Consider the following 27,210-nt stretch of genomic DNA (forward strand, 5'->3'; position numbering starts at 1 on the left):
CATGACTGTGCTCTCGGATCATTTACTTCAGGCACCCACCTTTTTCCATTGACATTCGACACCATGTTCAGCAACTCAATGGATGTAAACCGGCTCTTCTTCGTGTTTGGCTGAACAGGGAGGATATGATTGCCCGTTGACGTTCTGTGGGCGATTCGTGTTTCCGCTCGTTTGTTCCGGAAAATGGCCACTTTCTGGCATTCGTCCAGCACCCCGAATATGGAGTCGTAAGCCAGACCTGTGTTAATTGGGAGCTGTATCTCGTTCGATAGTCGGGAGAGAATGAGCGCGAGAATATACGGTTGGAGGTCTCGTGCAGGAATGCGCCAATAAGCAAGCTGGTTTTGGCTGACGTCGTGCTTGAGGCTCCGCCCACACTGGTCACCTATAAAAGGACGGCAAGGACTGCCCTGATGACGGTTCGTGACAGTTGGACTGTTCCTGCTCGGTCCGACTGGTTCTTGGCGTTCCTGGTTCCTGGGAATGACGACGTGACATCGATTGGTATTCGAGCCTGTTTGCGGGTGGGTGCACGGTGAGGCAAAGCACGAACAACAGAAATGAGCCAAGCTCTGGAGAGCTCATTTAAAGATGTAGAACAAGTCACGCTTACACAATTTGGGTTATTTTAGTAGACGCACGATGACTTCTGCCTTGGTAAGCCGAGACCGGATTTCTTTTCCCCCTAAATGGTCTGCTGGGTACCCATGTCTCCTTAAGCGTTTTAACACTTCACATGTTTAAACATATTGTTGTGAATTCGCGCCCGCCGGCGTGCGATCGGCCGCTTGACTCGAATGGCGGCCACCTCGCCCACCGGACGGACAATTCAGTCATGACCCTCTGGGAACTACCACCAGGAGCCAGTCACGGGTTGGGGTTTAACCCCACCACCACCCAGTTCGCAGTCCACCCGCGCGAGATAGGGTAAATCGCCGAAAGTCGATATACCTATGGTACTCGCACGGGTAATCTGCCGAGGGATGGGACCATGCCACAGGCCGACTCCGGACACGAACTGCTTAAGCGGTTCGTTCCGTAATACAGGGATAACCGAGCGGAGTTATCGTCGGCCTTGATGGTTCCGATTAATTACGGGATGTTGAAACCCACTACGAATCCCTTACGTGATGCAAGATGGAGATTCAATAAAAGAAAAAGACGAAGCAAAACGGGGAAACAGTTCAACAAGCAAGCACTTTATTACACAGTCAAAAGGAAGCAGGAAAGAGTTAAAACCAAATATAATTATTGCAACACTTAAACAGTTCTACTTTACAAGACTGGCGCCACACACACACATTTACACAAAACCCAAAAGAAATGGAAGTCGCGACTTCCCTGAGAGCGTCGAGTCCTTGGGGACTGTATCTCCGAGTCCCTCCGGCGTGGTCCGCGAGCTCGTGCCGCACGTCGCTCGTGTGGTCCGCTCGACAGCTCGGACGAACGAACAGAACCTCCGACCAGGAATGATCACCGCAACTCTCCACAATTTCCCTTCAGGGACAAGGGAACAGGAAAGGGAACGACGTTCTCGTCGACCTTTACGTCCACGCCTTTTGTCGATCGCTTGCACGAACCAAGAGCCTTCAGCCTCCAACTGGGACAAGGGAACAACCAACCAACCAACCACGACTCTTCACGCCCACTCTTTTTGTAGGGGCCGGCTCCGCCCTTCGCTCCGCCCCGCGCCCCGCCCCGTTCTTGGCTCCTCCTTCCTTCGAGGCGTTTCCAGAAAGCTCTCGAAGGGGGGGCGTGCCCCCACTCCGACCGCCTCATGCCGTGCATCCACCAATCGGGAGCGAGCTGCCACACCCCTCCCCTTCACACCAAGCGTGGTGGGGGGGATTCAGGCGGAAGCATCAGGTGGGGAAATTAGGGGGGGAAAACCCCACAAGCGTTGTTGGTTTTTGTTCTTGCACGCGCCCGCACGGAGCTCGTTGAATGGCGAGTGGCGAAGATGTGGTAGCGTAGTTGTGGAAGGTGGCGTCGTGTAGTGAATGGCGTGATCGTTGAGATGTTGGTTGTGGCGATGTTCGTTGTTGTTCTTGCACCAAATTAACAATAGCCAAAGAAAAACGGCTAACTGAAGTGTCGCAGCCTGAATGGATCACATATATTCCCTCTATACAACGGGTTTGGGCTAACGACACATGAACTTACCGATATATCTCACCTGAGGACTCTTTATGGTGTAATGCGAATTTCCACAACCGTAACACGACCCCCTCCCCTTTTTACAGACTCGTCCCGAGTCGTCAAATTCTCGTGTACCATCATGTGTAGTTCTCCCCTAGTACGTTTTACCTTCGGATCCCTGAGTGCGACATTCAGTGTATTCATGTCCCCAAAATAAATAACCTGAGGGCTGAGTAACTAACTTACAAACACACTCACTCAGACGACTTAAATAATATTGCCGGCGCAAGACAGACATGCCGGGGGTGCACTCATATGTACAATACATCTTAACACCTTACAAATTTACACTCACCATTGCCCAGGATCTATGGACTCTGCAGGAAAAAGGCAAAGTCAACGGTGAACCGGTGCACGGGCCGCCACTGCAGGCCCGTGTTGTAGCTGCCAACAGGACAGTCCTCGCAAACTGCGCGGCGATCCTGGCGCACATGGCAATGAACAAGGGGGGGGATGCAAAACAGAATGGGGGCAAAAGATGACGAGGGCAGTAGGCATGGATGGCAAAAGCAGGCAGGCAAGGCATGGCATGACAAGGCCGCTGTAGCAAAACCAGCCGGCAGTGAAGCTGACCGGCACAGGCCTTGTAGTAAAAACAGCCGGCAGACGATCGACCGGCACAGGCCTTGCAGTAAACAGCCAGCCGATGAAGTGGGCCGGCACAGGCCTTGAAGTAACACAGCCAGCCGATGAAGTTGGCCAGCCTTTGCCTTTCAGTGGAGGTTGGTGGAGGGAGTGCAGTGGTGCTGGCCACTCAGAAGGCGGGCTCGGACCTACCTACCCGTCTCCCTCCCAACCTATCGCCTTTACCTGTCTCTGTCCATACCCACCCCCTTAATTTGTACAAACTCAATTTAGCCCCAACTTATCTTTTTGTTTTTATTTTTATTTTTTACTTCCCCTCTATAAATCGTCCCCTAACCCCCTTTACTGACTTTGTTCGGCTAACCTATCGTCTCCTCTCCAACTCCCAACCCCTACGTTCCTTTCCTGGAGGGGAATAAGGGAGAGCTAGCGTCCTGCGTCGAGGCCCAACTCAAGCCTCAGGATGGCCTCCTCGGAGTTCAGCGATCTAACCCAAAGTGGGTCCAGCGGCCCACAACGAGAGCGAAGGGATGGATGGTGCGGAGGGGTACACTTCCTATCTACCCTATCCATTTAACTTTTGAACTACCCCAGAGCTTTCAACAAGCACCTCTCGCTTAAACTATCGGTTCTAACAACCAAGATTCCCGTCGCCTGTGTTGGTGTCCTCACAATTTCGGGCCATGCCCCCCAATTTTCTTCCCGTGCCCTCACACGGTCTCATGGCTGGGACGTGTGGCTCCCTTACCAGGCACTACCCTCTGCTGATTCTCCTACGATGGCACCCCCGGGCACTACACTGCCTCCGAGCCTACCAGCTCCCGAAACACCGGGGAGTGCCCTCCATGGCGACTCCCCTGAAACGCTCACGTGGCAGGCTGGCTTCCCGGGCCCCTTTCCGAGGATCACCCGTGCCCACGACACTGCCCACGCGGCTAACGGCGCCCCGGGCCCCCGCACCAAGCGGGCGCACCCGTGCCCACTACGCTATCCCGGCCCCCCATGGGCCTTGGCCTACTACGGCCGACTAGCCTGGTGCCCGGGGTACCCACTCAGCGATACTCACCTTTCGCAGCCATGCTCCCAGCCCGTCAACAGGGCTCCTGCACCCCTCCAAAACAGGTTTCGAGCCTACACTCCCACCAACAACAAAACGACCTCCATTTTCCAATTTGTCTAACCCAGCTAACTCGCTCTCCACTGACCCCGGGGTCCCTTGGGTGGGAATCACTCCTCCCCCCAATCACTCATCGCACCATGCATTCCACAATCACTCCATTCACACAGACCCGTTGGCCTCACTCACTCACCAAGCACGTTTCCACTTCACACTTCTCAACTCACACATTGCTGAATCCTGCCATCCTTCTATCTGCATCCCCTATCTACCTCGTGCTCCCACGTCGTCCCTAAAACTACAGCACGTTCCATTTAACCTACGTAGCTAAGCTACGTCCCCTCTACACATCCAAAGTCTGTCACTGTCTCCAAAATTCAAAACTCTATTTCCCAACCTAAATCTCACTACAATCCCTCTAACTAATCCATTCCACGGGCCCCATGAGGACTTACCCCTGCCCCATGAAGCCGGTCTAACTTACACCAACCCTTCCCCCTTAATTTGTTGTGTCCTGTGCCCAGCCAAGGGGATCTTCCACCCCTTGCCCAGGGAATCCTGTTCACCTGAAGCGAGGCTTGCTTTTTATTTTTTTTTAATTGCGCAGCACCAGCGCGGCAACTCGCAACCTGCGCACCACCGCGGCAATTCACAGCCGCGCACCTTTGGCGTGACGTCATGGCAGCTGTTCGCGTCCCTCGTCCCTCTTGGATGGCACCAGCCGGCAGGGATTCACCCTGCTGCCGGATTCCAACCATACACGCAGCCATGACGCCACTCTGCGCATTAAAAAAAAAACAAGCCCCGCGTTTCGAGGGGTTCCCCACGCGAACACATGTGCTCTGCCCATTGGAGCTAAACACAAACTCGCGTGGAGAACCCGTCCGGTCCAAATCCGTATCCTGCCTCACCTTTGTCCGTCCGCGGGATCGGCAACATCCACTGCTGGCGTTTCCGGACCGGGTTTCACACCCGCAAGCGCGCACGTGGCGGCCTCATGCGTTGCATGGCGCGAACCTTGCGCTCGCTGCTGGGTAAACCCGGCACGGTCCCCAAAACAGCTACGGCCGCAACTCGGCCTCTGTCCCTCTGTCGCCGTCGTCGTCGCCATTCGACCCACGCACACCTGCGTGTTACGACGCTCAGACTCCACTCCATCACACTCACACCGGGAGACGCGGCTGCGTGCTTCAGCATGCCGACTGTCATTTCCCTCACATACAGCGACCTTACACACGCTGTCTCCCTTGCACTCGGCCGTTCACTCACACATGCCACACCCTCGCAAACGTGGTTCCACTCACACACGGCCTTCCACTCGCACAGGGGGTTTCACTCATACCTGGGGTCTCATCCATACACAGGGTTCATCCATACACGGGGTCTCATCCACACACGGGGTCTTTGTCACCCACCCGGTCGCTCTCACACACGCCCTTGCACCCGTGCTATGCATGCGTTTCAGCACACATTTCGCCACACTTGTAAACACACACCTCGACACCACACACACCGGGACCACACTCGTAACCACACTGGGGATTTGTGCCACCCCAAGGGTTTCTGGGGCCTCCATACCCCCCAAGCTCTCCATGCACCCGTCCGCAGCACTCGCCCCTTCAACCTCGCTCGGCACGACTGGACCCGCCTGGTCGTGATCCGCCTCAAGGGAGCATAGCGTCTCCCTCCGTTCCCGAAGGAGGCTATCCAGCTGCTCGCACCGGGTCCCCACACGTTCCGCGAGCTCGCCCCCATTATCCTCCACTACCTCTGCGTGTGTGTGCTCGTCTTTAAGCCCGTCCAATTCACCCTCTATCTCCCATGTCTCTGCCAACTCAGTCACCTCCTCACCCATTACCTCCCTTGTCTCCACTATTATTTCTTTTATCTCCTGCGTCTCCCTTTGTGTCTCTGTTAATTCTATTTCCTTCGTCGTCACCTCGTGTCTCGTCTCACACGTCGCAGTCACCCCATTTAGTTTTTCCCTCTGTCTCACCGTCACTGTTGCTCTCTCTGTCACTACCCTCGCTCAACGCGTCTCCCGAATTATTTTCTCCTCACCCGCCTCCATTGCGGGCCTGACAGCCATTGCACTCCCCCCAGCTCGTTCGCTCTAGCACGTGGCGCCGCCATTATGAGGTCCCCTGTTATTGCCAACATTCTCGCCGTGCCCGCCTGCAGGCCTTGGCCTATTCGCTGCATCTCATCCCACATTATTTGCGTATTTGCCTCCATGTTGTTTTTTATTTCTTCCTTCAATTCTTCTTTTATTTGTTGCACATTCATATCCATTTTTTCGTTTATTTGTTGCATAGTCGCGTTTATTCCGCTTTGCATTTGTTGCATATTTGCGTTCACTCCCGCCAGCATGGCGCATAGCTGGGCCATGTCTGGTGCGCTCGGCTGAGCCGATTCGGCCAGGATCGGGGGTTTTGGCGGAGAGGGGGGGGGGAGGTGTCATACACCGCGGCCGCTGCTGCGCCCATTTCGGGCTCTGGGTTCGGTTGGGGGGAAAATTGTTCCTGTGTCACAATGGGAATGTCCTGCATGGGGATTTCATCCTGGACCATGGATTCTACACATTCTATATCCATATCTACCCCCGGCTCCCGCCCGCCTTGAGACTCCATCTTATTTCTCGGAAGAGATTTAATTTAATGTGCTCGTAATTTGGAGGGAATCGGGGGTCGCTCCACTCACCCCTGAACCGATTCCCGTGAATTTAGCTTGGAGACCGAGATGGATTCGAATCCCACTTCTGACACCAGCGTTACGAATTCGCGCCCGCCGCCGTGCGATCGGCCACTTGACTCGAATGGCGGTCGCCTCGCCCACCGGAACGGACAATTCAATCGTGACCCTCCGGGAACTACACCGCCAGGAGCCAGTCACGGGTGGGGGTTTAACCCCACCACCACCCAGTCCGCAGTCCACCCGCGCGAGATAGGGTAAATCGCCGAAAGTCGATATACCTATGGTACTCGCACGGGTAATTTGCCGAGGGATGGGACCACGCCACAGGCTGACTCCGGACACGAACAGCTTAAGTGGTTCGTTCCGTAATACAGGGATAACCGAGCGGAGCTATCGTCAGCCTTGACGGTTCCGATTAATTACCAGGATGTTGAAACCCACTCCGAATCCCTTACGTGATGCAAGATGGAGATTCAATAAAAGAAAAAGACGAAGCAAAACGGGGACACAGTTCAACAAGGAAGCACTTTATTACACAGTCAAAAGGAAGCAGGGAAAGAGTTAAAACCGAATATAATTATTACAACACTTAAACAGTTCTACTTTACAAGACTGGCGCCACACACACACATTTACACAAAACCCAAAAGAAATGGAAGTCGCGACTTCCCTGAGCGCGTCGAGTCCTTGGCGACTGTATCTCCGAGTCCCTCCGGCTTGGTCCGCGAGCTCGTGCCGCGCGTCGCTCGTGTGGTCCGCTCGACAGCTCGGACAAATGAACAGAACCTCCGACCAGGAACGATCACCGCAACTCTCCACAATTCCCCTTCAGCGACAAGGGCACAGGAAAGGGAACGACGTTCTCGTCGACCTTTACGTCCACACTTTTTGTCGATCGCTTGCACGAACCAAGAGCCTTCAGCCTCCAACTGGGACAAGGGAACAACCAACCAACCAACCACGACTCTTCACGCCCACCCTTTTGTAGGGGCCAGCTCCGCCCTTCGCTCCGCCCCGCCCCGTTCTTAGCTCCTCCTTCCTTCGAGGCGTTTCCAGAAAGCTCTGGAAGGGGGGCGTGCCCCCACTCCGACCGCCTCACGCCGTGCATCCACCAATCGGGAGCGAGCTGCCGCACCCCTCCCCTTCACACCAAGCGTGGTGGGGGGGATTCAGGCGGAAGCATCAGGCAGGGAAATTAGGCGGGAAAACCCCACAAGCGTTGTTGGTTTTTGTTCTTGCACGTGCCCGCACGGTGCTCCTTGAATGGCAAGTGACGAAGATGTGGTAGCATAGTTGTGGAAGGTGGCGTCGTGTAGTGAATGGCGTGATCGTTGAGATGTTGGTTGTGGCGATGTTCGTTGTTGTTCTTACACCAAATTAACAATAGCCAAAGAAAAACGGCTAACTGAAGTGTCGCAGCCTGAATGGATCACATATATTCCCTCTATACAACGGGTTTGGGCTAACTTCACATGAACTTACCGATATATCTCACCTGAGGACTCTTTATGGTGTAATGCGAATTTCCACAACCGGAACAATATATATGCAGAGCCTACCCGAAACTTTGCTGATGGACCAATTAACCATCCTGTTTGCCAAAAATTGTATGTTGGTCACTTTGTGGACTCAAAACAGCTGCTGAGGCCCTGGCTGCATTGCTCATGTTACTTCCTTCACGAAGTTGTTTCTCTACCCAGAGTTTGGAATTTGTAGCTTCCACCTCTTCTCCCCATCCCGGACGCTTGGCCCATGCTGCGAGAAATGTTTCCCCACACGATGTCCCCGGCTCCTTCTGGTTATTATTTTTCCCACTTTGACGACCCCTCCATTTTGGGCAAGTTGGAGATGGAAGGTGCGCCTTGCATTCAAAAGTGGTTTTATTTACTTTTTTGAAAGAAAAATTGACATTTCCACCTTGCATTTGCGGGTGCCTTATAATCATGTAAATATGGTACACAGTACCACAAGAGATCAAAGAAGGAATGACCTATATTGAAGTGGAATCCTGTGCAGACAGACAACCCAATCACAATGGCCTCTTCCATCCCTCTGGGAAAGGTGAGGCTTAAAATACTGTCCTTTTATGTATCTGTAACCCCTGGCTGAGAACAATTAATAATATCTGAAGTAGGTTTTAACAAAGATTTTACCATGTTTTAATAATGTGATCACATGTTTTATTTAATTACTCATTCTGTGCATTTTGTTGTTGCTGTTTGAACAGAGCGTGACAGGATACTTCAACGAGTGTTCAGATGTGGCAAGGGTTTGTTACAAGCTGGCTGGCACTAGATTGCTGATTGCAGACAAGGATGAACTCCCTGATGGAGAGAATGTGCTCCTGAAGGTAAATACAAGGGGTGTTCAAAAACGATTGAGAAATGACTGCAAAGCACAGCATCTTATTATATATTTCAGGGTCATCACCATTAATCGAAAGGGAACCTGTTCCATGTCTTTGAAAATATTTTCAAAAGAAACAGTAAACAGCAGCCTCAGCTCATCTCCTGGCTATCCAGCTTTGTACCTGCTTCGATGGTCTAATCTCTACCTGCATTGATATTGGTGCCCTCTCTGATCCCAACTGCATTTGTTCTGATATAGCTCATGGTTTTCTCATCTCACCCTCCCTCTTTCTTCTTCTTATCAATGACCCTCTCACAACTACCTACAAACAACCCCATCCATTCCTTGGCCGAAGACTCCACCTTCCACTCCTCCAACAGCTATAATCCCAATCCATCACCTCCCATTCCCTTGTTGCCGATTGCCTCTCAACTGTGATCTCTCGGACTCTCTGGAAAATCCTCTATTTCTCTTTGCCGATGACTCCACCCTCTGCCGTACCATCTGTCATCCCTCAGACCGGAAAGCAGCAGCTTTTTCGCTCACTGCAGATCTGGATAAAATCACAAACTGGTCCAACAAGTGGAACATGTCTTTCAATCCAGACAAATCTCACACTCTCACTATGTCTCTTCGAAAGGACCGTTTACAAAACCCCCCCATCCACTTTCTCAACAATCCTCTGGAAGAAGTCTTTTCTTTCAAGCTTCTGGGTCTCACTATCTGCCATGACCTTTCCTGGGAAAGTCACATTTCCAACCTCGCCTCAAAAGCCAGTCGCCGACTGGGAATCCTCCGTCGTGCTAAGTCTTTTCTCGGCCCTCTTGAGCTCCTGACCACTTACAAAGCTTTTGTCCGTAGCCTGATGGAGTACTGCTCTCCCCTCTGGGCTGGTGCTCCTGCCTCCCACCTTTCTCGACTTCACGCTGTCGAAACCAGGGCTTTTAAGATCATTGGCATCTCCCGCAATGAAGCTGAGTCTTTGGGCCTCTCACTCAATCACCGCAGGTTGGTCGGTGGTCTTTCTGTCTTCTACCGACTCCTCTCCAGCCTTGCCCCCCCTGCTCTCTCTGCGATTTGTCCCAACCACATTTCCACAGGGCGCTCAAGGTCCGCCAACAACCCCCTTCTGGTAAAACTACCAAAATCACGAATCACTGCTCATCTTCACTCTTTCATTCCTCTTTTTTCCCGCCTTTGGAATAAACTTCCTCACTCTATTCTTTCCCATTCTTCCCTCCAGGCTTTCAAAACAGCTGTTCACCACCACCTCTTATCTTCCCCCATCCAAATCCTCGATCTTTTCTACCCCCGATAATCCACCCAAGCCCACTTCCTTCAATTCTCCTGCTTTCCTTCCTGAAAGTCCCTGTAATGTCCATCTTCTCCTCGCCATGTTCCCCGTCCCATCCCCATCCCTCTCCCTTCCACAGTTCACCTGTGTCTGTTCCCCAATGTTTTGTCCCTTCCACTCCCGCCCCTCTTGTCTCATGCCTCCTTGCTGTGAGTTGTGTGTTAGCTCTCATACGAGCCTCGACCAAGGTATACAAAAAAAATAAAAATAAAAAAATAAAAATAATAATAAAAAAAACTGTTGCCTCCATTAATCTTGATCTCAATCTCATCCTCCAATGGGGTTCTGCCAACCCTGTCTCTTTCAATCAGTCCAATATGCAAACCCTCCTAATATCCTGCAAAATCAACTCAGTCCCCCCTCCTCTTCTCATGTCTAGCTCTCAAATCCAGCAGTCCTCCTCTCTTAATATACTCGGTGTCACCATCTCCAGAAATCTCACATGGCAGCCTCACATCCTCAATATCATGAAAGCTACCTCCAAAAAACTGGGGTTTCCTCTTCAGGGCTGACAAATACTTCAACTCCAATCAGCTTCTCACCCTCTACAACCCCCAAGTCAGACCGGTGATGAAATACTGCTCACATGTATGGAGCAGCACTCCTCTGTCAGTCATTGGTATTCTGGAACGTGTTCAAGCCAAGGCTGTGCAATTTATGAACGGTCCCACTTTGTCGAGCCATCTCCAACCTTTGGCTCACGGTTGAGCAGTCTCTTTCTTCCCTGTTCCTCTTCTCCCTCTACTACCCCGATGTGTGCTCAGTTGACCTCCTGTTTCTGTCCCTCCTTCTCTTCACTCGATTCACAACTCCCATCAAGCTTATACCTGTCACCCTTTCTGCATTACGCTCCCTTCTCTCTCTACCAATCGCCATGCCTCCTTCTTCCTCCGCACGGCCTCCCCAGCAGTGTGATCCTGACTTCTATCAACTTGCAACAATTCAAATCAACAATCGATCATCGATATCACATCTAATTATTATATTTTCACTTCTTTCTTTGCTTTTTCATTCGGTGGGAAGGTGGGTGGTGAGGACTCTATTTTTAGGCTTGATCCTTCTCCTGTGGTGTTAATAAAATAAAAACTTCTCTCTAGCCTCAAAACCATTTCCCAACAGGATCTGCAAGGGATTCATCAATAGATTAAACCATATTGCTATTACACGAAAATAACCATATTAACATGGGCCAATATTATCCAGAAACTCAAAGGCAGCAGCTGGGGAGCAGATGCATATACCCCGTTCTGGACCACTACCCTGGCCCTGGTGTATTTTACTTCAGAGGAATGTGCCTTTATGCACAGACAGCAGATACCCCAAACACCTGGATCCGAACGTATATTCTGCAATGCAAACCACCATGAGGACACCAAAAACTATAAACAACAAAAACAAAAAAACATTGCACATTAGAATCTACTTTTTCAAGAGGGACAGTAAAAGTGGGGAGAGAAAGAAAGAAGGGAGGGATTAAAACATGGTAAAATCTTCGTTTACCTCTCCCACGTTTCTTATCTCCTGCTCCCCTTGTACGTTATGTGTGTTAGTTCTCATACGAGTCTCGACATTGTCTTAAAAACAAGCTCAAATGAGCTAAGATCCTTGTCCTCTAAATGATGACGTCATAAAAACGAATATGACGTCATAAAAACGAATATGACGTCATAAAAACGAATATGACGTCATTGTGATGTATCACGTTTGCAATAAATTATCTGTGCTAATGCCCGGCTTGATTCCCGCAAACAAAATTCAAACAGCTTGCCTAGTTTCTGAGATAATGGTATTGGCGATTTCCATTAGTGGCGATATTATGACGTCAACTTTTTTTCTAGGAAGAATTTCCAAAATCTGAGATGGTTACTACCTGTGCGTGGGCTTTCTGCATACACATGGCAAGTTTCATGAAGATCCAATGAAAACTCTGGGTTGTGAAACAAAAAGTCAAAAAATAGAAATGACGTCATAAAAATTGATATGACGTCATTGTGATGTATCATATGTGCGGTAATTCATCTTTGCTAATGCCTTGTTCGATTCCCGCAAACAGAATTCAAAAAGCTTACCTAGTTTCGGAGATAATTTTTTAGGCGATTTCCATTCGCGGAGATATTTTGACGTCATAACTTTTTTCTTGGAGGAATTTTCAAAATCGTAGATGGTTACTGTCTGCGCAGGGTGTTTTTACATATTGTTGCGAATTCGCGCCCGCCGGCATGCGGACGGCCACGTAACTCGAATCGTGGCACGACGCCCACCGGACAGACAATTCTGTCGTGACCCTCTCGGACCAACTCCGGGAGCTAGTGACGGGTAGGCCTTTCGACCTCACCACAATCGTGCCAATCGGCCACCCACGTAGGATAGGGTTGTTTGCCAAACTCCACCTACCTAAGTACCCACGCGGATGGCAAACCGGGCGATCGTACCTCGCCGCATGGCGACTCGTTCCGTACTATCGGGATAACCGAGCGGTGTTATCGTCGACCTGGACGGTTCACATTAATTACCGGGATGTTGCACCCACTAGGAACTCCTTACGTGAAGCAAGATGGAGGGTCAAACAAAGGAAAGGACGCAGCGAAACGGGGAACAAGTTCACACAAGCACGTTTATTTCACACACAGATCAGCACGGAAGGCACGTATATTACAGTCACAATAAAAATGCATATATAACAGTTAAAACAAAAGAAACAATGCAGAGCTACAACCGGATAAGCGCACACAGAGCAACACTTAAACAGTTCTACTTTACGAGACACGGCGCCACAAGATCCATACAAAAACCCCGAAAAGAAACTGGTGACTTCCCTTTGGGCCGTCGAGTCCCTCTCCCACGTCCGTCGGCGTGGTCGCGCCTGACCGCGACTCCGATCCCTGGCGTGGTAGGCGAGTCCTCTCCGGCGTGCCTCGCGCCGGCACGTGTTGGCCACTCGACGCCACGGACGGGGTTTCCAGCACTATCTTAGCGCGGATAGAAAGGGGGGGGGGAACGTTGTTGCTTGTGGTGTGGGGAATGGCAGACGCTCCGTCCCGCCAGCGGGGTCTTGGGACCGCACAACAGAAGACCAGGCCAGCGGCCACCACGAAGAGCAGACGAAGACGAAAAGAGCAAGAGCCAGAGAGAGAAGAAGACGAAGTCAGCAAGAGGACCAAAAGCGCTCCGCCCGTGTCCGACTTTTATAGCCCGGGGCTCCGCCCTTCACTCCGCCCCCGTTTTCGGCTCCACCCTACTTCGAGAGGGTTCTCGAAGAGGGGTGTTCCCTCTCCCCGACCGCCTCACGCTGGTCATCCACCAATCGGCGGCGAGCCGCCCTCCCCCCTACCTTCACACCAAGCGCGGGGAAAAATGGTGGGAAAAAACAGGCGGGAAAACCCGCGCGTCCTCGCAGCTCCCTCCTTTGCGCCTTTGTTTGCCGTTCGGAAGTGGACGTAGTGGCGAAGATGTAGTAGCGTAGATGGTGGAGGTGGCGTGGTTGCAGTGTGGTTGGCGCTGTGATGGGGATGGCATGGTTGTTGAAATGTTGTGTGTTTGAAATAAAAGATAGAAAGAGAAAAACGACTGACTCAAAGCGTCACAGCCCGGATGGATCACATAAATTCCCTCTATACAACGGGTTTGGGCTAACTACACATGTACCTATGATGATATCTCACCTGAGGGTCCTTTATGGTGTAATGCGAATTTCCACAGCCATAACAATATATATGCCAAGTTTCAATAAGTTTCGATGAAAACTGTAGGCTGTGAAACAAAAAAGTCCACAAGAAGATGAACAACAACGTGAGTAAGAGTTGGAGATCCTCCACGAGGATCTAAAAAAACAAAAGGGAAGGAAGGAGAAGGGCATAAAGGGAAATAAGGAAGGAGAAAGAGGGTGGAGTGGGAGCATTCAATCACAAAGTAGAAGGGCACTCGGTAGAGCGCATCCCTCCGCCACGTAATGCCTGATCCACGAGAACATATCGGGCCCAATACATTTTTGAAATATCATGCTCGTGTTAGGGCTGTGGAAATTCGCATTACACCATGAAGGGCCCGTAGGTGAGATATCTCTAAGTACATGTGTAGTTAGCCCAAACCCGTTGTATAGAGGGAATTTATGTGATCCATTCGGGCTGCGACGCTTTGAGATAGAACAGAAAAACGGCTATCTTTATTTTGAACCAACCACGTCTCAACCGCCATCACACAGCGACCACCACGCCAGCCATCGTCACCAACTGCAACCACGCTCCAACCCTCGGACAACAACGCCAACAGCCACGACCTTTACAACTCGCTCCCACATCATCGCTTCACCGCCATTCCCAAACGGCACCAGAACCATCAAACCACCACCGAAAACCCTCCACCACCTTCACCTCTCTCCTTCTACGGCCATTCCCGCACCACCTGTGGATGCTGAACGTCGGGCTGTCTCGGGCCTGTTCGGCGATTGGTGCCGAACGCACTGAGCCGCGAGCGCAAATAGCGGCCTTTCCGAGGGAAAATTCGGATCAAGAACGCTACACGCCTACTTTTCCTCCATCCAATTAGCAAGTGCGGGGTGGCTTGGCCCCGCCTCCAGGCGCGTCTGTGTGAAATCGATATTTGCAAATTGTAGGATCAGGGGAGGTTCACGCCCCCATTTACTCCGACCAATGGGCGAGCGTGGCTCCGCCCTCGAGGTCATCTTGATCCGAATATTTGCATATTAGCTGCTCCTGCCAGCCTATAAGAAGGCGAGCGCAAGGCGAATGAAGTGAGTCGAGTCGGGTAGCGAAGTCATCGGTGTGGCAGAGAGTTGGATTCTGCAGTCGGCTGAGGAGAGTGTCATCGAGTTGGGTTCTGGAGTCGGCTGAGAAGAGTTGCGGGAAGAGGCAAAGGAGCTCGGGTCCGAGGCGAGAAGGACGGCGGTCGGCGACGAGGTCGCGGTGTGGGATCGCTCGTCGCGGGACCCAAGCCAGCGAGCCATTCTCCTCCCCCAGGGCATCAACAATTCCCCCTTTCCCCCACGCTGAGATAGTGCAAAAAGGGGGTCCCGTTCCCATCCCACTGCAAACGTCGTGCCAAAGAAACCCGCCAAGGAGCACGGAGTCGGGGCACAGCCGCGCGACCACATTTGCGGCTTGTCTGCCAACGCGTCACGAGGACGCGGGTAGGACCACCCCCCCCCCCCGGTCTCGTGGACCTGGCCGCTCCTCCAGGTCACGCGCACAATTGGCCTACAGGCCTGTCTGCCCCCTTGTCTACGAGGGTGGCTTCTTTCCTTTGCTTTTGTGTAAAAGTGTGTTGGCGCCGTCTGTGAAGTTGAACTGTATAAGTGGTGCCGTGTGTGCGTGTCGTCGGTAGTAACTCTGCGTCGACGTTGCTTTTGTTTTGGTTGCTATATGTGCATTTTGACTGTGGCTGTATATATATGTGCTTTCCGTGTGCCAGGAAATGAATGTGGATTGTGTGAACTGTTTTCCCGTTTCGCTTCGTCTTTCTTTATTGACCCTCCATCCTGCTTCACGCAAAGGGTTCGTAGTGGGTGCAAACCACCCGGTAAATAATCTGAACCGTGGAGGTCGACGATAACACCGCTCGGTTATCCTGATAGTATGGAACAGGTCGCCCAAGCGGCTCGTGTCCAGAGTCGACCTGCGGCGAGGTACGATCGCCCGGTTTACCATCCGCGTGGGTATTTCGGTAGGTCGAGTTTGGCGAACAACCCTATCCTACGCGGGTGGCCGATTGGCACGATTGTGGTGAGGTCGAAAGGCCCACCCGTGACTGGCTCCGAGCGCTAGTTCCCGGAGGGTCACGACTGAATTGTCCGTCCGGTGGGCGACGCGGTCGCGATTCGAGTGAGGTGGCTGTCCGCACGCCGGCGGGCGCGAATTCGCAACACTATATATCGTTTTTGGCCCTGTCTCTCAATGGTGAAGAATCACTGAAAGAATTATCAGATCCGGATCTTCACCAAAATTGAATAAACTCTTCCACGTCACACACTCAACATGTCCAACATGTTTCGTCCAGATCCGTCCACAACTTTTTGAGATATCGTGCTTTCTATCGTTTCTGGCCCAATCTCTCAATGGTGAAGAATCACTTAAAAAATTCTTGTAGTCGGATCCGGATCTTCACCAAAATGTAATCAGTTAGTCCTTGTCACACACCCAAACTGTCCACCACATTTCATCTGGATCCGTCCACTTTGAGATCCTGCACATATGGGGGAGGGGGCAGGGAGGGGGGGAGGAGAGAGAGAGAGAGAGAGAGAGAGAGAGAGAGAGAGAGAGAGAGAGAGAGAGAGAGAGAGAGAGAGAGAGAGAGAGAGAGAGAGAGAGACAGACAGACAGACAGACAGACAGACAGACAGACAGACAGACAGACACAAATAAACAAACAGACAAAGAGAGGTGAAAACATAACCTCCTTTACCTTCGGCGGTGGAAATAATAGCAAAAAAAATAATCATAAGCAGGTTTATGTCCATTAAAGGCCAGTGTAATGGTATTCACATCCCCGTTTGTGTAGCACTATCGCTATTGATTTTTACAATTCATGCCCTTTTTCTTCAATGACTGATAGGGTAACAGTCTATGCTTGAAAGAAGGATATTAAAATGGGATATGGTGATGAAGATGGATATTGACATCATTGTCAACGTTGAGAAACGATCGATTTAGGACAACTGTAATTATAAGAACCGTCACTTCGCTGATGGGAATAGCAATCTTTGCATAATTGAAAAAAAAAATTGTTATTTGTGTGCAAATTCCATGTACTTTTATATACTTACCCCACACATGTGAAGCAAAAGGTGGAGTTAAGCAATTGGTTCACTTTGTCTGTCTGTCTCCAAACGGCAGTTTATGATCGAGGAACGTGAATTGGAAAACGAACCTGCAGTTTAACAGTACTTTGGCTCTAAATCTGTCCCGAGCACACATGTGCAGACTTGACTGAGATAAATTTTTTCTCTCTGCCTTCCTGTCTGGCGGTCAGACAGAATTTAAAATCATTGCAAACAGGAAACTTAGTTTTTAAGGAAGTTATAAAGGACACAAACAAAAGGCACGAAGAACTAATGTAACGTGCTTGATAATGTGGTGTAAAAAGACGCTGCATCAACGGCGGTAAACTTCCGAAATTTTTTCTACAAACTTTTCTAAATTTTCATTTCAATTGAATGATATGCTTGAACACTGCAAAACACAACTCGACTTTTTGGCACTTTCAGAACCCTTCCGTTTAGTAGTACTTGGAGAAAATATTCCACCATTTTATGTCATCACACCCAATCAAATTTGCTGCTCGCACTCGGCCCATGTCCTTGTTATTCAAGTCTGCGTGGGGTAAGGTGTTCTGTGAACTTTCTAGAAGTACTGTATTACAATGAATATACACAGTATAACTGTGCACTCCTTCCATGTCCGTTTGACTGTTAAACCTGGACTTGGATTTACGAGTTTCTCTTCATCAAGAAGAATTTAGGCATCCACAACCCAATGACCATTACTTGTCAACTAATGATGAACTCTTTCGATATCTCAAGTTTCACCTTCATGATATCAGATTTCTGGATGAAGAAACAGCAACATATTTTGTGGAAAGCTGTTTGGGAGCCAAAATAACAATTTTATTCAAAACCAAATGTGTTAAGTGCATTAAGGTTAATGGACAACTGAGACTCAAGTTTTCATCACCTTTTGACCACCATCTGAAATGATGAATGTTATTTCCATCATGGACAAAACCGTTTCAGAAGAATCCATTTCTGTTATTCAGACATAATTTCATGACATTGTGACTCACCAAGTGTTTCAGATGTTTTTGCTCAAATTAAAGCACCAGGGAAGCATTATAAAGACAGCATGAAATCAATGACACCCTTTGTAATAAGCAATGGTTTGATAGAACAACACAACTTGATTAGTATTTCATTTTCTAATTGGCAGCTGTAACCACAAAACGTGATTTTGTTCAAATTTCCGACATGTGTAACTTGAAAGTTTGTCAAGGAATTCACTTGACGCATTAAAATCTCTCCTCCCCCACCCCCCACTTTTCTCCCCGACTCATCAATATAACATTTTGAAACATTGGATCATCATCATCACTCAAAATCATGCCGCCACATTACAGCGTGCAGAGAACTGTCCTATCAAGTTGCTGAGCAAGCAGCAGGCCATTGAACTAACCCGACTCCGAGCATGCGGTGTGGAAGTTGGCGTGTCGGTGATCCTTCAGTCTTCTGACCATAACATCTTGCTGACACGGCGTGCATCTCATCTCAAACTTTTCCCAGGATATTGGGTACCCCCAGGTATGTTAATCTAATGACCTGTGCTCACACCTGTGGGAATACATGTATCAAGCTACTTTATGTGTCTTTCATGTTAAATCATCGGTGATCAAGTTGCTCAGCCACAGTAGTGATTGGCGTCTCCGATTATAACAACAGGAAACTGCATCTACGTCTCTCGGCGAGATGGTATAATATTATTGAGGGTTGAGTAAAGCACATCATTCATGAAAACACTGTCTTCAATCCCTGCAAGTTCTGTGATTTTGGTTTTAAAAAGTGTAGACAGTGAATAATCATCTGCTTGCATGGCCGGTGGACAGAGACTGTCAGTAACTCTGAAACCACGAAAAGAGAGCGCACCGCTTTTCATGTAATTCTTGGTTTGGTTGCCGTTCGTAGTTTCAGTGCGTGACGTGTGTGACGACGTGTGTGACGTGTGTTTCACCACATCAACAAACTATGTGGATATATAAACACGTGATTTCACACGAAGTTACAGTTTGACCTGATGTGCAATTTTCAATTGTGCAACAAGCATGTTTGCAAAGAATATAGTTTTGTATTATATTGTGTGGGCTAGTAGGATGGCCTAGAGGTACGCACACTCACTTCAAACCTGTGTAGCCTGGCTTCGAATCTCAGCCCAGCTATACTGTCATCCGGTGTTTCGCAGGCAGGGTGATTCATCGACGTGTGTCGTCCGTTCGATGGACGTTAAGCTGGGCGCCCCTTCTGTCGACATTAGTTAGTGTGGTTTATTAAAGATTCCACCGTGTCCTGCACAAAGAGTTAAGCGAGCCATCGCCGGCACCCTGAACAAATGATAAATTCCTGCCCGAATTTTAGTTGAACATCAGGCCGAGCCAGCCGAGCTTCCCCCAGACGACCCCACAAGGACGTGCGAATAATTGTGGCCGTTAAAGAAGATTATATTATATTCTAAGTTTTCATTTTGAAAACATTTTGGCAAATTTATCACTGGCGCTTACATACAATAGACTATTCACTGTATTCTGAAATTTTATTTGGAATCTTCACGATCAGAAAAGGAGATGAAACTTGAAGGATCTTGGGTTCAAACTTATCCAAGACCAAATGTCCATTGGAAAATGTACTGCAGTGTTTTTTTGTAAACATTCATGAACAATGATAAATACCATATGGAATGTGAAAGCTGATCATACCTGTGATCCTTGTCATTCTAGGTGGTCACATTGACCCACCCGAACAGGTCAGTTTTCTTCTCCTTTCTGATTTTGTTTATGTATACTGATCCTTGTGAGTCGTCACAAATGCTGATGGCCACACCACTTCTCACTTGTTATTTACAACACAGCAAATCGAAACCATAAGCCCATCACGGTGGCAACAACCAAGGAGTGGTTTGAATAAATACTATGCACAGTGCACCGGAAACATCGTTACTGCACAGAAACCTTAATGTGTGCACCTGTTACCAAAATGGCCGTACCGTACGTCAATGTCGAGCATATCTTCTTGACATCGTTCTGCAAAAGTTCGTGAAAAGGTAGTCTCATCTTTCCACAATCTGGTATTAGGTTTGCATTGTTCCCAAACAGATTTGATTCGAAAAACAAGTTCTCAATTCAAGCTTCAACCCTACCAGTGAGCATACGGCAGGTAGTTGTACAAACCTCATTCTTCAAGTATGTTTTACATTTTGCTTACATGGCAAGACAAACAAAGATTTCAACTTTTTCATTAAAAACGACACATATAGCACAAGTATGCTTTCACAGTGTTTACATAACAGTTCAAAAATGTTTGAGATTTTCTTACTGCGCCTTGCAAATCGAAATAAAAATCACCGATGGTAAAGGTCATCGACCCGTCCACAGTGAACAAGAAGCAGACCCGAGACAACATCCTGGACTCCAGTGTCAAGGGGTGGGGGCAAGATGGGAACCCATATATTCTACGATATTTTGGAAGGCATTCTACACTGTGAAAAATCGACGACGACAGAAGAACGACGAGACCTTGCATAGAATTCCAAATGTGGTGGCCAGCTTGGACATACACCGATGAGCCAAAACATTATGACCACCTGCCTAATATGCAGTTGGTCCTCCGTGTTCCGCCAAAACAGCGCCGATGCATGGACTCTACAAGACTCCTGTGGTATCTGGCACCAAAACATTAGCAGCAGATCCTTCAAGTCATGTAAGTTGTGAGCTGGAGCCGCCGTGGATCGGACTTGTCGGTCCAGCACATCCCACGGATGCTCAATCGGATTGAGATCTGGAGAATTTGGAGGCCAGGGCAACACCGTGAACACTTCATCATGTTCCTCAAACCATTCCCGAACAATGTGTGCAGTGTGGCAGGGCGCATTATCCTGCTGAAAGAGGCCACTGCCATCAGGGAATACCATTGCCATGAAGGGGTGTACCTGGTCTGCAACGATGTCGAGGTAGGTGACACGTGTTAGATTGACATCCACATGAATGGCTGGACTCAGGGTTTCCCAGCAGAACATTGCCCAGAGCTTCACACTCCCTCCACCGGCTTGTTGTCTTCCCACAGTACATCCTGGTGCCATTAATTCCCCACGTAAACGGCGCACACCGACATGGCCATTCATGTGATCTAAAAGAAAACGGGACTCATCGGACCAGGCGACCTTCCACTGCTCCAAGGTCCAGTTTTGACGCTCGCCTGCCCATTGCAGGCGCTTTCGATGGTGGACAGGGGTCATCATGGACACTCTGACCGCTTTATGACTACGCAGCCCCAAACGCAGCAGGTTGCGATGCACTGTGGATTGTGACACATTCCTCCCGTAACCACCATTAACATTTTCTGTAACGTTCCACAGTGTGACGTTCTGTCAGTTTAGACCAGACGGGATAGCCTTCATTGCCCTCGCGCATCGATGAGCCTTGGGCACCCAACACCCTGCCGCCGGTTTGTAGTTTGTCCCTTCTCGGACCACTGTCTGTCGGTACTCACCACAATCCTTTGTTTCAGAGATGCTCTAACCCAGTCGTCTGGCCATAACAATTTGGCCCTCGTCAAAGTCGCTCCGGTCTTTCCTCCTGCATCCAACACATCAACTTCAAGAACTGACTGTTCACTTGCTGCCTAATATATCCCACCCCTTGACAGGTGCCATTGTAACAAGATAATCAATGTTATTCACTTCACCTGTCAGTGGTCATAATGTTTTGGCTTAGTGTATTTACCCAAGACAGGTTATATAGCTGGTGGTGATCCCATGGAGTTCTAGAGACTGTACCTCTCTGAGTTCAACAAGAGATAATTTGGGGTATTTGCCAACTTGTCCTTTTGGTGGGACAGAATGAGAGCATGGGTCTTTCCTACATTGAGAGTTTTGTTCCAGGTAATACAAGGAAATTGGACACCAGAGGAGGAGGCCATATCACCAACTGTGCCAGTTTTATCAACAACACCTAAATCCAATCTAACAGCGCTGATGAAGGGGTCTTACTCTCAGGCCGTAGCCCCTCGTCCTGTTACCGTCCAGTCTGCTGAAAAACTCTTATTTTCTCGGTGTCCTTCATAATCTCAAACATGTCCATAAGATCCCCTTGTAATCAGATCCATTCTCATGTATAAAAAGGAGACGCCATTGATGTATCCACAAAACAATATTGGTCGCCAATAATTATCCTGAGGGATGCCGGCCTCCTATGTAATCACTCAATGTTAGTACGTCCTGATGCCTTGCGTAATCCTTTTGAAAGTGGTACAACAGCCTCTGGTAATCCAGCTTTTAAGCTGCCCTGCAGTCCAAATGGTAAAGAAGACCCAATAGCTTTGCTGTGATCCTGCATCTCCATTTCTTCATCTTCTTAAATGAGCATGGCATGTGGCTTTGTTTTGACGTTTGTCTGAGTAGATAACTGCTGCTGGTTTGCGGGAATTGCAAGAAGAAGTTGGAATTCAAGTCAACCTTTCACGTTGCACAGTTTTGACCTTGGGTTTGTGGGAGGTAAGGAATTGGTGGAGGCAGCTGCAGATATGAAAAAAAAAAAAAATTAACTCCACCAATGCTTACACTTGTTTATAAATACCAAAGCAGATAATTTGATATTAAAATTTAAATTAGAAGATACAATGGGTTGTCACTGTACTGTCAAGTCCACACTTTCATGTCATTGCAACATATTCCAATGCAATTCAACCCACTCTTATTATTATTATCTTGCTTTTTATTTATTTTATATACTTACACTGCATTAAAACTATGTTTTCTGCTCAGTCTGTTTACCCAAATCAACTAGACTGGGGACTCCCTCAAAGACATCACATTGTGATCTATTGCCTCGTCAGATCTTCCTGCAATCATACGGATTTGCAGGTAAAAACTACATGTCCACCTGATGGGAATTAGGCAATCGCACTGAATATCGAAAAAATAATAATAATGCACAAGGTCTTACAAAGTTCATGGGGAGAAAAGGTTAATTGAAAACTTTATCTGGGAAGTTATAAAAAAATAATAATAATAAAAAAAGACAAAAAAAACCTATGCATTACATCAACACTCTTATGATCATTTGCTCGTGTGAGAACGACACTCGGGAGAGCGCATACCTCCACCAGGCTGAACAGTTTACATTTTATATCCCACTGATAGGCCGGATCTGCACCCAGACCTGAACCAAAATCAAATCGGCTTGTTCTCGTCACCTAACCAAACTCGCACACCTAGTTTTGTCATAATCTGTCCACAACCTTTTGAGACATCATGCTATATCTCATTTGCGCACATCTCTCAACGATAACGAATCACTTAAAATAAAAAAAATATATTAAAAAAAATTCTCATTCTGATCCGGATCTTCACCTAAATCAAATAAATTAATCCTCGTCACATTCCTAACACGGGTGAAAACAACCTCGGTTTTCCACCATCGGTGGCAGAGGTAACAAGCAACACACTTGAAGATCACCTTTTATTTTTGTAACAATTTAAAAGCCCAAAGAGTTATTGATCATGCTATTGTGGCATTACCATTAGGAGGAGATAAATCTCTGTGAAAAGGAGGTGGATGCCTGTGCCTGGATCAAGCCCAATATGGCCAGAGCCTTGGTGTTTGGAATGGAACCGAAAATCCAAAACCTTCCACCCAACATCAGGTACCTCTTACACACACACACACACACACAACATTTGCATAGACATGGCAAAATAAAACAACCCAAGTTGCCTTTTGTTAAAAACAGATAAACATTCTTTTTCTCTCTCATAAGGATATGCACTGTAAAACAAGGAAAGCACAAAACTGAGGAGCTTCCAGTTTCAGCTTTCCTGCCCACGAAGCAAGATCGAGGCCACATTACCGAGGTCCTGAGTGCTGGAACGACATTCGGGCTGCAAAGATGGCTTGAGCAGCTTTCTCCATAACAAAGAATCAGCATAAGAGAATGACAAAATGTAAAAGATAAATTTCAAATTAAATTGATAACAGCAATGTTGCAAAGCCTCGGAGTAGAGGTATAAAGTTGGTCATTTCCATAATAGTAAAAAAAAGTTTTGGGCCATTGTTCCATGTTTGGATACAAAGGGAATTTAAAAATGAATAAACTGTAATACTTAAGTTGCAATTTCTATCCCCATCAACTTTCAAAGTACATCAGCACACTTATGGATCAATGGATTCTGCACAACCAGGAAATCAAATCAAAACAAAGTGTGAGTTTGACTGAAAAGTAACAAAACTGATCGTCGATTACAACGATCATGTAATTGCTGGAAAAAAAAAAATACGACTACATCCACGATCCATTGGAGGTGGGAAGGTAAGAGTAAAGCCAGATGATGAACCCCTCTCAAATGCGATGTTAAAAGTCATTCATGACCGAGATGTTTGCCCAGAGCATGACCATTGGCCACAGGCCTTTAGTGCATTGCAACAAAGTTTTCAAGTGCTCGTGGGATGTGACTTTGGTAAGCAATGCCATGCCTACGCACCACACGGGCAGCGAGACACTTGAGGCTCACTCTCATCTCCGTCCGAAGTACAATTTCAGCCACACCAGTCGTACAGCACTCGAATGGAGTCTGCCCATTGCAGTCGGTCGCGTCGACATGTGCCCCGGCCTCAAGTAGTGAAACGATTATTCCATGGAGAGTGAGAAAGTCACTGATAGGACGTGCATAACACACAATCAAGTGCAGTGGGGTTTTCCCCTGGTTGTCCGTCGCATTTGGTGAAGCACCACATACCAGCAGTCTCTGTGCGGCGTGCAAGCTTGGGAAGGAGCACACAGCATCTGTGTGGAAATTGTCCACAGGAGTGTCACTGTGTACAGTCAGGTGCAGTAAGCTCGACCCGAGACGCGTTCGTGGATCCAACTGAAGGAGGTGGTAGATCTGGCGGTTGAGGCAAGCATTCTGTTCTTCGCCACAGGAAATGCGAGCTGCCACACATACCAGGTAGAGAAATGTATGTAGATTCCCTTCATATGCATCCACTGCTATACCATAGTCCAACGGAGAAGCTGCTTTCGTCGCTTTCTGGCTGCGCTCGATTTCCAAAATGCAACATTGTAGTACATGCTCGAGCACATCCGCAGGCACCAACTCTCCAAGCAGGATCATTTGTGAAAAGACCTGCATGCATTGTATTAGGTTAGGCTTCTGGGCAATTCAGTGTTGGATCGTGAACACAATACTTGTCATATTCCAATTGTAAAGCATGCAAGTTGTACAAATGACCATAAAGGTGCGAATACATACAAACAATAAATGTATCATCATCATCAACTTGAATAATTATCATCCATCATTGACACGGTCAGGATTCAATTTTAACAGGTTCTTTATTTATTTATTTATTTATTTCCTTTCTCCTGGCCAGCCTGACTGTAAGCACAAAACCTCACTGATCTGGAAAAGTGACAATTTCATGAGACCAAAATAAATAAATAAATAAATAAAAATAATCCAACAGGTTCATCATCATGAAAGCAAGAAATGCTGTTGAAATGAACAATGTTGTTTTTGTTTTTTTTAATCTGGCGATGAACTCACAGAAATTAAAAATAAATGAACTTCATTTTGGGTGGCAGGATGGCTGAGAGGAACGCACACTCACCTCTGAGCTGTCTTACTTGGGTTTGAATCTCGACCCAGCTATAAACTGTCATCCTCGTGTCTTGCAGGCAGGGCGAATCATCAATGTGTGTCCCGTCTCTCAGATGGACATTAAACTGGGAGCTCCGTCTGCCAGCATTCGTTGGTGGACGCTAAAGATCCCACAGTGTTCTTTGTGAAAAGGAGGAGAGCTATCGCCAGCACCATGGCCAGAAAATTCCAAAAATCCTGCCTAAGCTCATGCTCCCCGTCCCAAGGGAACGAAGTGCAAAAGCGGCAATCCCCACGAGGTGCCCCTTAGCAGTCGTAGTAATAAACTTACACCATTAGTGGACTAATATATAATGAGAATGTTCAGATGTTGTGGCATTTGATGTTGCACACGCGTTTGCGTGTGTAGCCGATTAAAATAACGTGTCCACAGTAGGTTTTCCTTCAACGTCATGAATGTGCCCGAAAAACAAGGTGACACGTGGGAAACCGTTTTTTTTTTTTTTTTTACATCAATTGACTCCGCATTCAGTACCCCCTCATTCAGGGTCAGTTACCCCCATTCCCCTCATAGTGGCTGATTGTTGTCCACTCGGACCAGAATTGTTGCATCAACCTCAACTTTCAAGGCGACAACAAAAAGTAAACTTTTGCATCAACTTGAAATGAAAATGAATTTTTTTTTTTTTTCAGGCACCCCGCTACTTTCAATACCAAGTCATGAGCGTACAACAACTCGCACGAGAATCGCAACCTTTCATTCTTTGGCAATTCTCTCTTCCATATCACTATTACAAACAGTGAAGGACTTAAAATGGATCCCCGATGCAAACCGATCTTGACTTTAAATGTTTCAGTGGATCCCAAGTCGGTCATTACCATAGGTGTTGATTTTTATTTTATCTTTTATACATTCCCACAAGGCACAAGCTTGGTTTTGGGGTTTTTTTTCCTGATAGTCCATTCTACAAATCGTCTTGGCACTCGATTTTTTTTTTCGGCGTCAAAGAAAACATGATGGTTTCCTTTTCTTTGTCAAATACTTCTCTTGACATTGCTTCAAAATAAATGTTGCTTGCCTCTGTTGTCGATCTTCCTGGCATAACACCAAACTGGTTGTTGTCTAAAGTTACCACTTTCCTTAGCCATCTTTTCAAAAACTTTCAATGCCCACTCAATTAGTTTCACTCTTCGTAAAAGATGAACATAATAAAGGCTCCCACTTCATCTTCAACAAGGGCACAATAGCGCCGTTTGCTCAATCTTGTAAGTTTCCTTATTCTGTTTCAGAACTTCTTCGACTTCACAATTCCACCACCATGTTTCTCGTTCCTTTTCAAGGCTGCCAATGCTTATTCCACAAATATTGGTGGTGGTCTTCATCGAGCACATCCCATATACAAACTTCATCTCATTTTTTCAGATCCTCTTTAAAAACTTGAAAACTTCCAATCCTTTACGCAAGAGGAATTTGTTTGAGGCCCTTGCCCTTTTCTTTTGTGATCACCATGAACGACCGATCAACGCAGAGTCGAACGTTCTTCATG

At 47.9% G+C, this 27,210-nt stretch overlaps 2 protein-coding genes across 2 annotated transcripts in view; one reads left to right on the plus strand and one right to left on the minus strand.

The window, feature by feature from the left end:
- NUDT17 (nudix hydrolase 17) overlaps nt 1-24,173 on the plus strand; it is a 36,320-nt gene extending 12,147 nt beyond the window's left edge. Inside the window, exons 4-10 of the mRNA XM_085847949.1 lie at nt 8,823-8,945; nt 18,423-18,603; nt 19,791-19,816; nt 22,469-22,561; nt 22,832-22,930; nt 23,594-23,712; nt 23,827-24,173. Coding sequence (XP_085704075.1) covers nt 8,823-8,945; nt 18,423-18,603; nt 19,791-19,816; nt 22,469-22,561; nt 22,832-22,930; nt 23,594-23,712; nt 23,827-23,980 — 795 coding nt within the window. The 3' untranslated portion in view covers nt 23,981-24,173. The remainder of the gene's footprint in view (nt 1-8,822; nt 8,946-18,422; nt 18,604-19,790; nt 19,817-22,468; nt 22,562-22,831; nt 22,931-23,593; nt 23,713-23,826) is intronic.
- Nucleotides 23,515-27,210, minus strand: part of FEM1B (fem-1 homolog B) — a 15,608-nt gene continuing 11,912 nt past the window's right edge. The window contains exon 3 of the mRNA XM_085845595.1: nt 23,515-25,189. Coding sequence (XP_085701721.1) covers nt 24,476-25,189 — 714 coding nt within the window. The 3' untranslated portion in view covers nt 23,515-24,475. The remainder of the gene's footprint in view (nt 25,190-27,210) is intronic.

Source organism: Eptatretus burgeri, chromosome 11 (genome assembly GCF_056783735.1).
Source record: "Eptatretus burgeri isolate ZD-2024b chromosome 11, Ebu_testis_v1, whole genome shotgun sequence".
Lineage (NCBI taxonomy): Eukaryota > Metazoa > Chordata > Myxini > Myxiniformes > Myxinidae > Eptatretus > Eptatretus burgeri.